General features: G+C 37.5%; 1 protein-coding gene across 1 annotated transcript in view; it reads right to left on the bottom strand.

Moving 5' to 3' along the window:
• CCDC171 (coiled-coil domain containing 171) overlaps positions 1-14266 on the bottom strand; it is an 849190-nt gene that overhangs the window by 621630 nt on the left and 213294 nt on the right. Inside the window, 1 exon segment of the mRNA XM_053700001.1 lies at positions 5962-6068. Within this exon segment, the coding sequence (XP_053555976.1) occupies positions 5962-6068 (107 nt within the window).

The raw sequence follows: 14266 nt of genomic DNA, 5'->3' as shown, positions 1-14266 counted from the left end.
GTTTTTAATTTTATTTGTTCATTAAATAATACTGATTTTTTTATCTCACAATTTGGCATCACATTTTCCCATTTTTAACCTGTTTTACATCCATTATATATTTATATAATTATATTTATATGTGTAATTGAAATCACCTTTTAAAGGTGTATTATTATTTATCCTCTACTTATCAAAGATTAGATATTTACATGCATTTATTTTTTTCACTCATTCATTCAACACTCATTTTTTAAAACACCCACACTTTGTTGCATATGCACTTGTACTATCATCCTTGCAACTAATTAAGCCACTTTTTTCTTCTCTTGTCAAATAGAGATCATTTATTCAAATAACTTATTTTAGGGAGGTATAGGGACCCCCTTTTCTAGTACTGTGTTTTTATTTACTACCCTAAAGTGCAAATATCTATACACCTTCACTTCTGTAATGGCCAAACAACAAACTTTTTTATACTAAAAAAAATGATTCCCTTTGCCCTGCATGAAGCGGCACCGGACAGTGTTGCATTCAGTCTCCTAGGTTCCATCATATTTAATCCCACTTTGAGCCATTTCTCCATTTAGGTCCATTGGTAATTGACTGGTTCTCACCAACCTGTATAACTATTATCTGCTCTCTTTTGGATACATTTAATTCTTACCTGTTTTACTCAGGTTACATCATGCAGTGTGTCCTTTCTTTATTACATTGACTCTGGCCATTGATCCTTTATTAAAGATCATTCCAATATCCTTCTTAGGATATTTCCTTCCTCTCCACCACTATACAACTGTCACAACATTAATTAATCTTGTGTTTTGCCGTTCAAGTACAAGACTAGGACACTGATTCTAGAGTGGTCTTTTAAGACATCTACATTCCCCCGTTGGCTATCCTAGCATAACCTATATCTCTACATAGTTATAGCTCAAATATTGCCATATTACCTCCTCTATGGCAGTTTATGTTAAGTCTTACCTAATTATCTTCTGCAGTGTTGGAGTAGATTCTAACCGACGTAAATAGCCCTTTCCTATACTCTATATCCTACTTATCTCATTTTATTGTTTCTGTTAATGCTTTATTATAAGTAATAGCTTAAGTATATTTATTTATATTTTACACATATTTCTTGTGTCTGGATTTATATTATGTATCCACTTACAAAGTTAATATTATATTCACCTACAAAGTTAATATTATGGATCTATTCAATGTATCCACCCTCCTCCTTGTTTGGGATTATGATCACGATATATAAATTTCCTTTTGCACATTTCCGGCCCCAGAAATAATGCCCCTTATCCGCACCCTAAATGACGATACGAATGAGGCGAATATATTCACTTATAATTATATTTTGTAAGGAATCTTATTATAATTGTTATTTGGATTGTCTGTTTTATCCCTATCCCCTCTGGATCAGTTCTACATGATCAGTTCTATATGACCAAATGCTATTTTTTCTGTGATCTCATACTAGGAGACAGATTTTTTCTGAGGTCTCATACTAGGAGCCAGATATACATGTTCTCATATCATGGTCTCATTTAACTGTCACCAGTTCAGGATTATGTTCCCGATATCCTTAACTCCTGGAATTTCCCTTTTACTAACTGCCGATAGCTATGTGTCACTTTTAAGTATCCCCATATATATTTCCTTTAAAAGCGAAACCGGAAATTATGCTACGGACACGGCCGATCAACATACACACATGGAACGGTCAGTGATACATATGTCAACATCACTATATTAGGATTATGCACCTATGCTTCTAGGTTACACTTCTGTTTCCGTGTTTTATAAGCTTTATGCTATAACTAGATTTTCAAAAATCTCGATGCATCTCAAAAACCCATAATTCCCTAAACAGGAAGTGGGTGTATCACCATTTTTAATTATCTCTATACATCCCAAAACCCATAATTCCCTAAACAGGAAGTGGGCGTATCACTATTTTGTCACCAAAATGACCATTTATGATTGTTTAGTCACCTTATATAAAGCCAGTGATGGCACAAACTTTATTACTGTCTTGAAAAAGGCCTTATATAGGCTGAAACGCGTCGACAACTGGTAAGAACTATTTCAATATTATTCAATAGACCTGTACCATCTACACTATTATTTTTTGTTTTCTCATTGAGGAATACTACATCACATTCACTCATTGCATTTATTTTTATCTTAACATTTTTCATCATTTTTTGTTGATTGTTGATATATATTTCTCATTTTTTCACTTTTTGGATTTTTCCACTTGCTTCACTTCACCAAGGAATCATTTTTTTATCACAATTTTTGGCCCCTTTTTTCTTCACATAGGATTAATTGACACGATTGACTTTTGGACATTTGCAGGACATTTGTATTTCATTTTTTGCTGGGCTTTTATTTTTGCTTTTGTCATCCACTGTTGCTCACCAGCGTCATATTTGGTACTTATACCAACTTTATGCACTTTACCTGTCACTTGTAATTATTGCACAGGTCCGCCTTCTTCTCATATGCAATTATTGTTATTTACCTGTCATTTGCAATTACTGTACAGTTCACATGGATCCATTTTAATTTTTATTGTATAATTTTTACTGATTTTATCATTACTGTTTTATTGTATGCTTTTATGTGTCTTTGTTAGGATTAAAACTTCTTACACACATCTCATTAGGTACGTTCTCATTCATTACCTCGGCCTTTCATTTAGGCGCTTTGTACATTACACCATACAGTGTAGACTGTCCCTTTAATCTACTTTTTACCTCTATGATTACCTTGCATATAAGCCTCTGCAGACTGCCCCCTTATTTCAGTTCTTTTGACAGACTAGCATTTTAGCCAATCAGCAATGACTCATAAATAACTCCAGGGTAGTTATATGGAACACATGAACTAGCGCTGTCAAGCTGGGAAAACCTGTCAAAATACACTGAGATAAGAGGTGGCCTTCAAGGACTAAGAGATTAGCCTACGTTTAACTTTTAACAAAGAATACCAAAAGAACAAAGTACATTTTATGATAAAAGTAAATTGGAAAGTTGTATAAAATTGCATTCGCTATCTGAATCATTAAAGTTTAATTTGGACTAGAATGTCCCTTTAAGTACTTTAAAAAACAAAAAAAAAAAAAACAATTGTTCTAATGTGGATATGTACCATGCATATATTTAAAAAAATGTGTTTCTCATTTAATTTAACTTTGACATATTTAAAGGGATATAAAAACACCTGAAAACAAATAACTGATGCCAACCGGAAAAAAAATATAAAAAGAACTTTAAAGAGACACTCAATTTAAAATTAAACTTTCATGCAATTTTAAACAATTTTCCAATTTACTTCCATTAACAATATGTTTACAGTATTTTTATATTTTCACTTTTTTAGTCATCAGCACCTACTGAGCATGTGCAAGAATACACAGAATATACGTATATGCATTTGTGATTGGATGATGGGTGTCACATGGTAAAAAGACATAACTTAAATTTATCAGAAAAAAATTCTACTTTATTGGAGTACAGACTAAGTGCTATTGCATTGTCTTGTTCTCCTGCAGTTGTTGGTCATGCAAATCTACTGTATTTACTGGTCCTTTAACTTTTAAAAGATTTTTGTTCTTTAAATCTCTACCACATTTCTTTGATATGTAAACTTACTCTACAAAATGAGGAACACAAAATAAAAAATAAAAAAACAAGTATCATAGTAATTAAAAAAATTTAACACAATTTCAAGAAAAATAGGCCAATAAACGTATATACAGAAATAAATACAAGGTGCTAATTATTTGTGCATGATTGATCAAAGCAACACAATCTATCATGTTTTACCCAGTAAATTAAGTCTAAGGGTGGGCATAAGGACAATTATAGATAGGTACTTCTCTCTGAACCCCAGACATATGTCTAGGCCTAGTGTGGGCCTCGTCAGTGAGGTGCAGCCATATCCCTCTAGGGCCTAGGCACAATGAGCAAAAGGTCCACGTCTGGTTTCCCACATCACCCTTAGGGAAACTCCCTCAGGGTCATAATTAGTGGACATGTTGCTCATGCATCTTTCAAAAAGATAAATCTGCCATCTGATGAGTCCAATTTTTAGCTTTGCCCAATACCTGGTTGTCTAATGGTTAGACTGAGACCTGGAGAAGCCTACAAGCCACAGCGTCTCTCACCCACTGTAAAATTTGGTGGAGGATTGGTGATGATCTGGGGGTGCTTCAGCAAGGCTGAAATCTGGCAGATTTATCTTTGTAAAGGGGCACATGAATCAAGCCACGTACAAGGTTATCCTGGAAGAAAACTTGCTTCTTTCTGCTCTGACAGTGTTCCCAACTCTGCAGACAGCCAGGTCAATCAAGGTGTGGTTTGAGGACCACCAAATCAAGACCGTGTCATGGCCAGCTCAATTTCCAGACTTGAACCCCATTGAAAGCCTCTGGAATGTGATCAAGAGGAAGGTGGATGGTCACACGTCATCAAACAAAACTGTTTGAGTTTTTGCACTAGGAGTGGCATCAAGTCACGCAACAGCAATGTGAAAGACGGGTGAAGAGCATGGCAAGAAGCATTACAGCTGTGATTGAAAATCAGAGTTATTCCACCAAATATTGATTTCTGAACTTTTGCTTAGTTAAAAACAATAGTATTGTGTTGTTTAAAAATGAATATGAACTTGTTGTCTTTGCATTATTCCAAGTCTGAAAGCACTGCATCTTTTTTGTTATTTTGACCAGTTGTCTTTTTCTGCAAATAAATGTTCTAAATCAGTGTTAATTAGCCGAGGTCCTCAAGCACCCCCAACAGGCCAGGATTTCATTATAGATTAACTAGTGCACAGGTGAAGAAATAAGCTTATGGGTGAGAGCAGGTTAGTAATCATGGTGTTACTGACCAGCTGATTACTTCACCTGTGCACCGGTTCAGCTATAATGAAAACCTGGTCTGTTGGGGGTACTTGAGGACTGCAGTTGAGAAACACTGCTCTCAATGACAATATTTTTATTTGGAATTTGGGAGAAATGTCAGTAGTTTATAGAATAATACAAACGTTCATTTTACTCAAACACATACACATTTTTTATAAAGTGAGTGGAGACTGCGGATAAAATAGTGACTGGAATTTCTCAGATCTTCTGATCCACTTGTATGTGAGGGAGCTGAAAGGCTGAGAATTGTTGTAAAGCATAAGGAGACTGTAGCAAAACATGGAACCTGGGATTTTACAGAAGGTGGTTGTACTAGAAGGAGATGAGCAGAGCAATTCTGTGTTTATTAGACATGTGTATTAGTAGCAATATTAATCACAATGGTAACAGTAATCACAACTTGCATACTCCTGTTTCAGAAACATGTCTAATTGTCACCGCCTGGCAATAGCACTACTATCACACAACACCAATTAACAGTTCTTTCACAATTATCAAACCTTATATATGCAATATAGTCCGGGCAACGCATTTTAATATTTAAAATACATAATGTAACAGTCCTGGGAGGACTAAAGTCCCCTCTGAGACTCCTACATCGTACGCCAATTTGTGACATGTTCATAATAGGATTTCTTACATTTAAAACATACAGAGTATTTGTTCATTATTTATTCATTGAACAGCTCTAGTTTCAAATGTATGTTAATGATAGCTTGCTTTGCATTCCACACAGATCCTGCCATTCCAAGTTTGATTTATAGAATGTAGAAAGGCCAGCCAGAGGTTGTGTATTCAGTGTTGATAGGACAAAATAATTAGTATCATCCATGTTCAAAATAGAACTAAAACAGCAAATGAACCCAAGTAATTCAGTACCCCAAGCCATGACAGCAAAAAATCCATGACAGCAGTGATTTCTTTTTCAGTGTCTGAAAAGCTGTCAATTCTGAATTCCCAGCCGCCCGACCTTTGTAACTTGCAAAGAAGCAGAACTGCATTAGGCCGAAGGCTATGTGTTTGGAGCCAAACAGTGCCAGTGTTACCTCATTAGATGCGCCTTCCAGCCGGCTCTGGTAATCTGTCAAGGTATGTCTCAAAGTCTCAAGGACAACAGCAAAGCCTGCAGGTTTAACTTTATCTTTGGAGATCCCTGAAGAAGAAAAAAAAAATGATAGAAAAGGACATGAAGAGACACACAAAACGAGGGGGGAAGTGTCATAAAGATATTGTAATGTTAAAACAGCTGATGTGATATGATCAAGATGTGATCTCCAAAAGCTTCCAGTCATCTGTTGTGCTTGCATAAATCATGGTATATAAAATACCCCAAGAAGTCATTTTATCTCTTAAATCTATGTACTGTGCTTTTTGCCATTCGAGAGACAAATTATTCTAAACTATTTAATTAAAATAACATTTTTGTATTTGTGTAACATATGTACAAACTATTATCAAATGTATTCTTCCCCAGTTATTCTACTTATTACAACTGACTTTACAATGATGTGGCACAGTGCTTGAACATTTTGCTCAAAATCTAGGAGCCACCCCTAGAGATATAACAGCTTCATTACCCAGAATACACACGTGTAATCATGGGGTTAAACAGAACATAACACTCTCAGCAGATGTAACTCATGCATAAGCTGCTTTGCTTTAACCCTTCAACTACCCAAAATACATTTCTAATTAAAGAGTTAAAGTCCTGCTTTGTAAAACACTCATAGCAGTAATGTATCCCCCCTTGCTATCCTGTATGTTAATTAACCCTTGATGGCCCAGAACACAAATCAGAAATCAACCATATATTATAGAATGAGGGAGTTAAAAGGATAGGGAAGAAATAGCAAGAGAGTTCTTAGCAATGTACCTCTCTTGATAGCCCAGGTCTAACTCCCTGTCTTCCCTAAATGCTGCACTAAACTGTAACTTGCACAGAGGAAGAGAGCCTGGTCCCACAGTAGTGTGCATTCAGCAGTTATCCAAACAGACAAGTGACTGTACTGGTGAACTCCTCGAGAGGGAGATCTAACTAGGTTTACTCTTCCACAAAGGATATAAAGAGAACAAACCAAATTAGATAATATAAGTAAATACTTCTATAAATTCTATCTGAACCATGACATTTTCACTTTACTGTCCCTTTATTTCCCTATTACCTACAATGGACTGAACATAAAAAGAACACACATTTTAATCCTCCAATTCCATTTTTATTGTAGTGTAGAGATCACCTAATATTATAATTGTGTCTAATATAATTTAATACAGAAAGATAATTTAGCTATGTAGAATATAATTATTTTAAAGAGCAATAATAACACAAAAAAAAGTTTAGAAACATTAAAGAAAAACATAATTTATGTAAGAACTTACCTGATAAATTCATTTCTTTCATATTAGCAAGAGTCCATGAGCTAGTGACGTATGGGATATACATTCCTACCAGGAGGGGCAAAGTTTCCCAAACCTCAAAATGCCTACAAATACACCCCTCACCACACCCACAATTCAGTTTAACGAATAGCCAAGAAGTGGGGTGATAAGAAAAAAAGTGCGAAAGCATATAAAATAAGGAATTGGAATAATTGTGCTTTATACAAAATCATAACCACCACAAAAAAAGGGCGGGCCTCATGGACTCTTGCTAATATGAAAGAAATGAATTTATCAGGTAAGTTCTTACATAAATTATGTTTTCTTTCATGTAATTAGCAAGAGTCCATGAGCTAGTGACGTATGGGATAATGACTACCCAAGAAGTGGATCTTTCCACACAAGAGTCACTAGAGAGGGAGGGATAAAATAAAGACAGCCAATTCCTGCTGAAAATAATCCACACCCAAAATAAAGTTTAACGAAAAACATAAGCAGAAGATTCAAACTGAAACCGCTGCCTGAAGTACTTTTCTACCAAAAACTGCTTCAGAAGAAGAAAATACATCAAAATGGTAGAATTTAGTAAAAGTATGCAAAGAGGACCAAGTCGCTGCTTTGCAGATCTGGTCAACCGAAGCTTCATTCCTAAACGCCCAGGAAGTAGAAACTGACCTAGTAGAATGAGCTGTAATTCTCTGAGGCGGAGTTTTACCCAACTCAACATAGGCAAGATGAATTAAAGATTTCAACCAAGATGCCAAAGAAATGGCAGAAGCTTTCTGGCCTTTTCTAGAACCGGAAAAGATAACAAATAGAGTAGAAGTCTTACGAAAAGATTTCGTAGCTTCAACATAATATTTCAAAGCTCTAACAACATCCAAAGAATGCAACGATTTCTCCTTAGAATTCTTAGGATTAGGACATAATGAAGGAACCACAATTTCTCTACTAATGTTGTTGGAATTCACAACTTTAGGTAAAAATTCAAAAGAAGTTCGCAACACCGCCTTATCCTGATAAAAAATCAGAAAAGGAGACTCACAAGAAAGAGCAGATAATTCAGAAACTCTTCTGGCAGAAGAGATGGCCAAAAGGAACAAAACTTTCCAAGAAAGTAATTTAATGTCCAATGAATGCATAGGTTCAAACGGAGGAGCTTGAAGAGCTCCCAGAACCAAATTCAAACTCCAAGGAGGAGAAATTGACTTAATGACAGGTTTTATACGAACCAAAGCTTGTACAAAACAATGAATATCAGGAAGAATAGCAATCTTTCTGTGAAAAAGAACAGAAAGAGCAGAGATTTGTCCTTTCAAAGAACTTGCGGACAAACCCTTATCTAAACCATCCTGAAGGAACTGTAAAATTCTCGGTATTCTAAAAGAATGCCAGGAAAAATGATGAGAAAGACACCAAGAAATATAAGTCTTGCAGACTCTATAATATATCTCTCGAGATACAGATTTACGAGCCTGTAACATAGTATTAATCACAGAGTCAGAGAAACCTCTTTGACCAAGAATCAAGCGTTCAATCTCCATACCTTTAAATTTAAGGATTTCAGATCCTGATGGAAAAAAGGACCTTGTGACAGAAGGTCTGGTCTTAACGGAAGAGTCCACGGTTGGCAAGAGGCCATCCGGACAAGATCCGCATACCAAAACCTGTGAGGCCATGCCGGAGCTACCAGCAGAACAAACGAGCATTCCTTCAGAATCTTGGAGATTACTCTTGGAAGAAGAACTAGAGGCGGAAAGATATAGGCAGGATGATACTTCCAAGGAAGTGATAATGCATCCACTGCCTCCGCCTGAGGATCCCGGGATCTGGACAGATACCTGGGAAGTTTCTTGTTTAGATGGGACGCCATCAGATCTATTTCTGGAAGTTCCCACATTTGAACAATCTGAAGAAATACCTCTGGGTGAAGAGACCATTCGCCCGGATGCAACGTTTGGCGACTGAGATAATCCGCTTCCCAATTGTCTACACCTGGAATATGAACCGCAGAGATTAGACAGGAGCTGGATTCCGCCCAAACCAAAATTCGAGATACTTCTTTCATAGCCAGAGGACTGTGAGTCCCTCCTTGATGATTGATGTATGCCACAGTTGTGACATTGTCTGTCTGAAAACAAATGAACGATTCTCTCTTCAGAAGGCCAAGACTGAAGAGCTCTGAAAATTGCACGGAGTTCCAAAATATTGATCGGTAATCTCTCCTCCTGAGATTCCCAAACCCCTTTTGCTGTCAGAGACCCCCACACAGCTCCCCAACCTGTAAGACTTGCATCTGTTGAAATTACAGTCCAGGTCGGAAGAACAAAAGAAGCCCCCTGAACTAAACAATGGTGATCTGTCCACCACGTCAGAGAGTGTCGTACAATCGGTTTTAAAGATATTAATTGAGATATCTTTGTGTAATCCCTGCACCATTGGTTCAGCATACAGAGCTGAAGAGGTCGCATGTGAAAACGAACAAAGGGGATCGCGTCCAATGCAGCAGTCATAAGACCTAGAATTTCCATGCATAAGGCTACCGAAGGGAATGATTGTGACTGAAGGTTTCGACAGGCTGAAATCAATTTTAGACGTCTCTTGTCTGTCAAAGACAGAGTCATGGACACTGAATCTATCTGGAAACCCAAAAAGGTTACCCTTGTCTGAGGAATCAATGAACTTTTTAGTGAATTGATCCTCCAACCATGATTTTGAAGAAACAACAAAAGTCGATTCGTATGAAATTCTGCTAAATGTGAAGACTGAGCAAGTACCAAGATATCGTCCAAATAAGGAAATACCACAATACCCTGTTCTCTGATTACAGATAGAAGGGCACCGAGAACGTTTGTAAAAATTCTTGGAGCTGTTGCTAGGCCAAACGGCAGAGCCACAAACTGGTAATGCTTGTCTAGGAAAGAGAATCTCAGAAACTGATAGTGCGCTGGATGAATCGGAATATGCAGATATGCATCCTGTAAATCTATTGTAGACATATAATGCCCTTGCTGAACAAAAGGCAGAATAGTCCTTACAGTTACCATTTTGAATGTTGGTATCCTTGCCTTAGGCAGGATGATACTTCCAAGGAAGTGATAATGCATCCACTGCCTCCGCCTGAGGATCCCGGGATCTGGACAGATACCTGGGAAGTTTCTTGTTTAGATGGGACGCCATCAGATCTATTTCTGGAAGTTTCCACATTTGAACAATCTGAAGAAATACCTCTGGGTGAAGAGACCATTCGCCCGGATGCAACGTTTGGCGACTGAGATAATCCGCTTCCCAATTGTCTATACCTGGGATATGAACCGCAGAGATTAGACAAGAGCTGGATTCCGCCCAAACCAAAATTCGAGATACTTCTTTCATAGCCAGAGGACTGTGAGTCCCTCCTTGATGATTGATGTATGCCACAGTTGTGACATTGTCTGTCTGAAAGCAAATGAACGATTCTCTCTTCAGAAGAGGCCAAAACTGAAGAGCTCTGAAAATTGCACGGAGTTCCAAAATATTGATCGGTAATCTCACCTCCTGAGATTCCCAAACTCCTTGTGCCGTCAGAGATCCCCACACAGCTCCCCAACCTGTGAGACTTGCATCTGTTGAAATTACAGTCCAGGTCGGAAGCACAAAAGAAGCCCCCTGAATTAAACGATGGTGATCTGTCCACCATGTTAGAGAGTGTCGAACAATCGGTTTTAAAGATATTAATTGAGATATCTTCGTGTAATCCTTGCACCATTGCTTCAGCATACAGAGCTGAAGAGGTCGCATGTGAAAACGAGCAAAGGGGATCGCGTCCGATGCAGCAGTCATAAGACCTAGAATTTCCATGCATAAGGCTACCGAAGGGAATGATTGTGACTGAAGGTTTCGACAAGCTGTAATCAATTTTAAACGTCTCTTGTCTGTTAAAGACAGAGTCATGGACACTGAATCCATCTGGAAACCCAGAAAGGTTACCTTTGTCTGAGGAATCAAAGAACTTTTTGGTAAATTGATCCTCCAACCATGATCTTGAAGAAACAACACAAGTCGATTCGTATGAGATTCTGCTAAATGTAAAGACTGAGCAAGTACCAAGATATCGTCCAAATAAGGAAATACCACAATACCCTGTTCTCTGATTACAGACAGCAGGGCACCGAGAACCTTTGTAAAAATTCTTGGAGCTGTAGCTAGGCCAAACGGCAGAGCCACAAACTGGTAATGCTTGTCTAGGAAAGAGAATCTCAGAAACTGATAGTGATCTGGATGAATCGGAATATGCAGATATGCATCCTGTAAATCTATTGTGGACATATAATTCCCTTGCTGAACAAAAGGTAAGATAGTCCTTACAGTTACCATCTTGAACGTTGGTATCCTTACATAACGATTCAATATTTTTAGATCCAGAACTGGTCTGAAGGAATTCTCCTTCTTTAGTACAATGAAGAGATTTGAATAAAACCCCATCCCCTGTTCCGGAACTGGAACTGGCATAATTATTCCAGTCAACTCTAGATCTGAAACACATTTCAGAAATGCTTGAGCTTTTACTGGATTTGCTGGGACACGGGAAAGAAAAAATCTCTTTGCAGGAGGTCTCAACTTGAAACCAATTCTGTACCCTTCTGAAACAATGCTCTGAATCCAAAGATTGTGAACAGAATTGATCCAAATTTCCTTGAAAAAACGTAACCTGCCCCCTACCAGCTGAGCTGGAATGAGGGCCGCACCTTCATGTGGACTTAGAAGCAGGCTTTGCCTTTCTAGCTGGCTTGGATTTATTCCAGACTGGAGATGGTCTCCAAACTGAAACTGCTCCTGAGGATGAAGGATCAGGCTTTTGTTCCTTGTTGAAACGAAAGGAAGGAAAACGATTATTAGCCCTGTTTTTACCTTTAGATTTTTTATCCTGTGGTAAAAAAGTTCCTTTCCCACCAGTAACAGTTGAAATAATGGAATCCAACTGAGAACCAAATAATTTGTTACCCTGGAAAGAAATGGAAAGTAAAGTTGATTTAGAAGCCATATCAGCATTCCAAGTTTTAAGCCATAAAGCTCTTCTAGCTAAAATAGCTAGAGACATAAACCTGACATCAACTCTGATAATATCAAAAATGGCATCACAGATAAAATTATTAGCATGCTGAAGAAGAATAATAATATCATGAGAATCACAATGTGTTACTTGTTGCGCTAAAGTTTCCAACCAAAAAGTTGAAGCTGCAGCAACATCAGCCAAAGATATAGCAGGTCTAAGAAGATTACCTGAACACAGATAAGCTTTTCTTAGAAAGGACTCCATTTTCCTATCTAGAGGATCCTTAAACGAAGTACCATCTGACGTAGGAATAGTAGTACGTTTAGCAAGGGTAGAAATAGCCCCATCAACTTTAGGGATCTTGTCCCAAAATTCTAATCTGTCAGGCGGCACAGGATATAATTGCTTAAAACGTTTAGAAGGAGTAAATGAATTACCCAAATTATCCCATTCTTTGGAAATTACTGCAGAAATAGCATCAGGGACAGGAAAAACTTCTGGAATAACTACAGGAGTTTTAAAAACCTTATTTAAACGTTTAGATTTAGTATCAAGAGGACCAGAATCCTCTATTTCTAAAGCAATTAGGACTTCTTTAAGCAAAGAACGAATAAATTCCATTTTAAATAAATATGAAGATTTATCAGCATCAACCTCTGAGACAGAATCCTCTGAACCAGAGGAATCATCAGAATCAGAATGATGATGTTCAGTTAAAAATTCATCTGTAGGGAGAGAAGTTTTAAAAGATTTTTTATGTTTACTAGAAGGAGAAATAACAGACATAGCCTTCTTTATGGATTCAGAAACAAAATCTCTTATATTATCAGGAACATTCTGCACCTTAAATGTTGAAGGAACTGCAACAGGCAATGGTACTTTACTAAAGGAAATATTATCTGCTTTAACAAGTTTGTCATGACAATCAATACAAACAACAGCTGGAGAAATATCTACCAAAAGTTTACAGCAGATACACTTAGCTTTGGTAGATTCAGCACTTGACAGCGATTTTCCTGTCGTATCTTCTGACTCAGATGCAACGTGAGACATCTTGCAATATGTAAGAGAAAAAACAACATATAAAGCAAAATTGATCAAATTCCTTAAATGACAGTTTCAGGAATGGGAAAAAATGCCAAAGAACAAGCTTCTAGCAACCAGAAGCAATAAAAAATGAGACTTAAATAATGTGGAGACAAGAGTGACGCCCATATTTTTTCGCGCCAAATAAGACGCCCACATTATTTGGCGCCTAAATGCTTTTTGGCGCCAAAAATGACGCCACATCCGGAACGCCGACATTTTTGGCGCAAAATAACGTCAAAAAGTGACGCAACTTCCGGCGACACGTATGACGCCGGAAACGGAAATAGAATTTTTGCGCCAAAAAAGTCCGCGCCAAGAATGACGCAATAAAATGAAGCATTTTCAGCCCCCGCGAGCCTAACAGCCCACAGGGAAAAAGTCAAATTTTAAGGTAAGAAAAATGAAAAATTAAAATGCATTATCCCAAATATGAAACTGACTGTCTGAAAAATAAGGAAAGTTGAACATTCTGAGTCAAGGCAAATAAATGTTTGAATACATATATTTAGAACTTTATAAACAAAGTGCCCAACCATAGCTAGGAGTGTCACAAAAAATAAGATTTACTTACCCCAGGACACTCATCTACATATAGTAGATAGCCAAACCAGTACTGAAACGAGAATCAGCAGAGGTAATGGTATATATAAGAGTATATCGTCGATCTGAAAAGGGAGGTAAGAGATGAATCTCTACGACCGATAACAGAGAACCTATGAAATAGACCCCTTAGAAGGAGATCACTGCATTCAAATAGGCAATACTCCTCACATCCCTCTGACATTCACTGCACGCTGAGAGGAAAACCGGGCTCCAACTTGCTGCGGAGCGCATATCAACGTAGAATC

This window comes from Bombina bombina, chromosome 2 (genome assembly GCF_027579735.1).
Source record: "Bombina bombina isolate aBomBom1 chromosome 2, aBomBom1.pri, whole genome shotgun sequence".
Lineage (NCBI taxonomy): Eukaryota > Metazoa > Chordata > Amphibia > Anura > Bombinatoridae > Bombina > Bombina bombina.
This window is presented reverse-complemented; position numbering and strand designations above follow the sequence as displayed.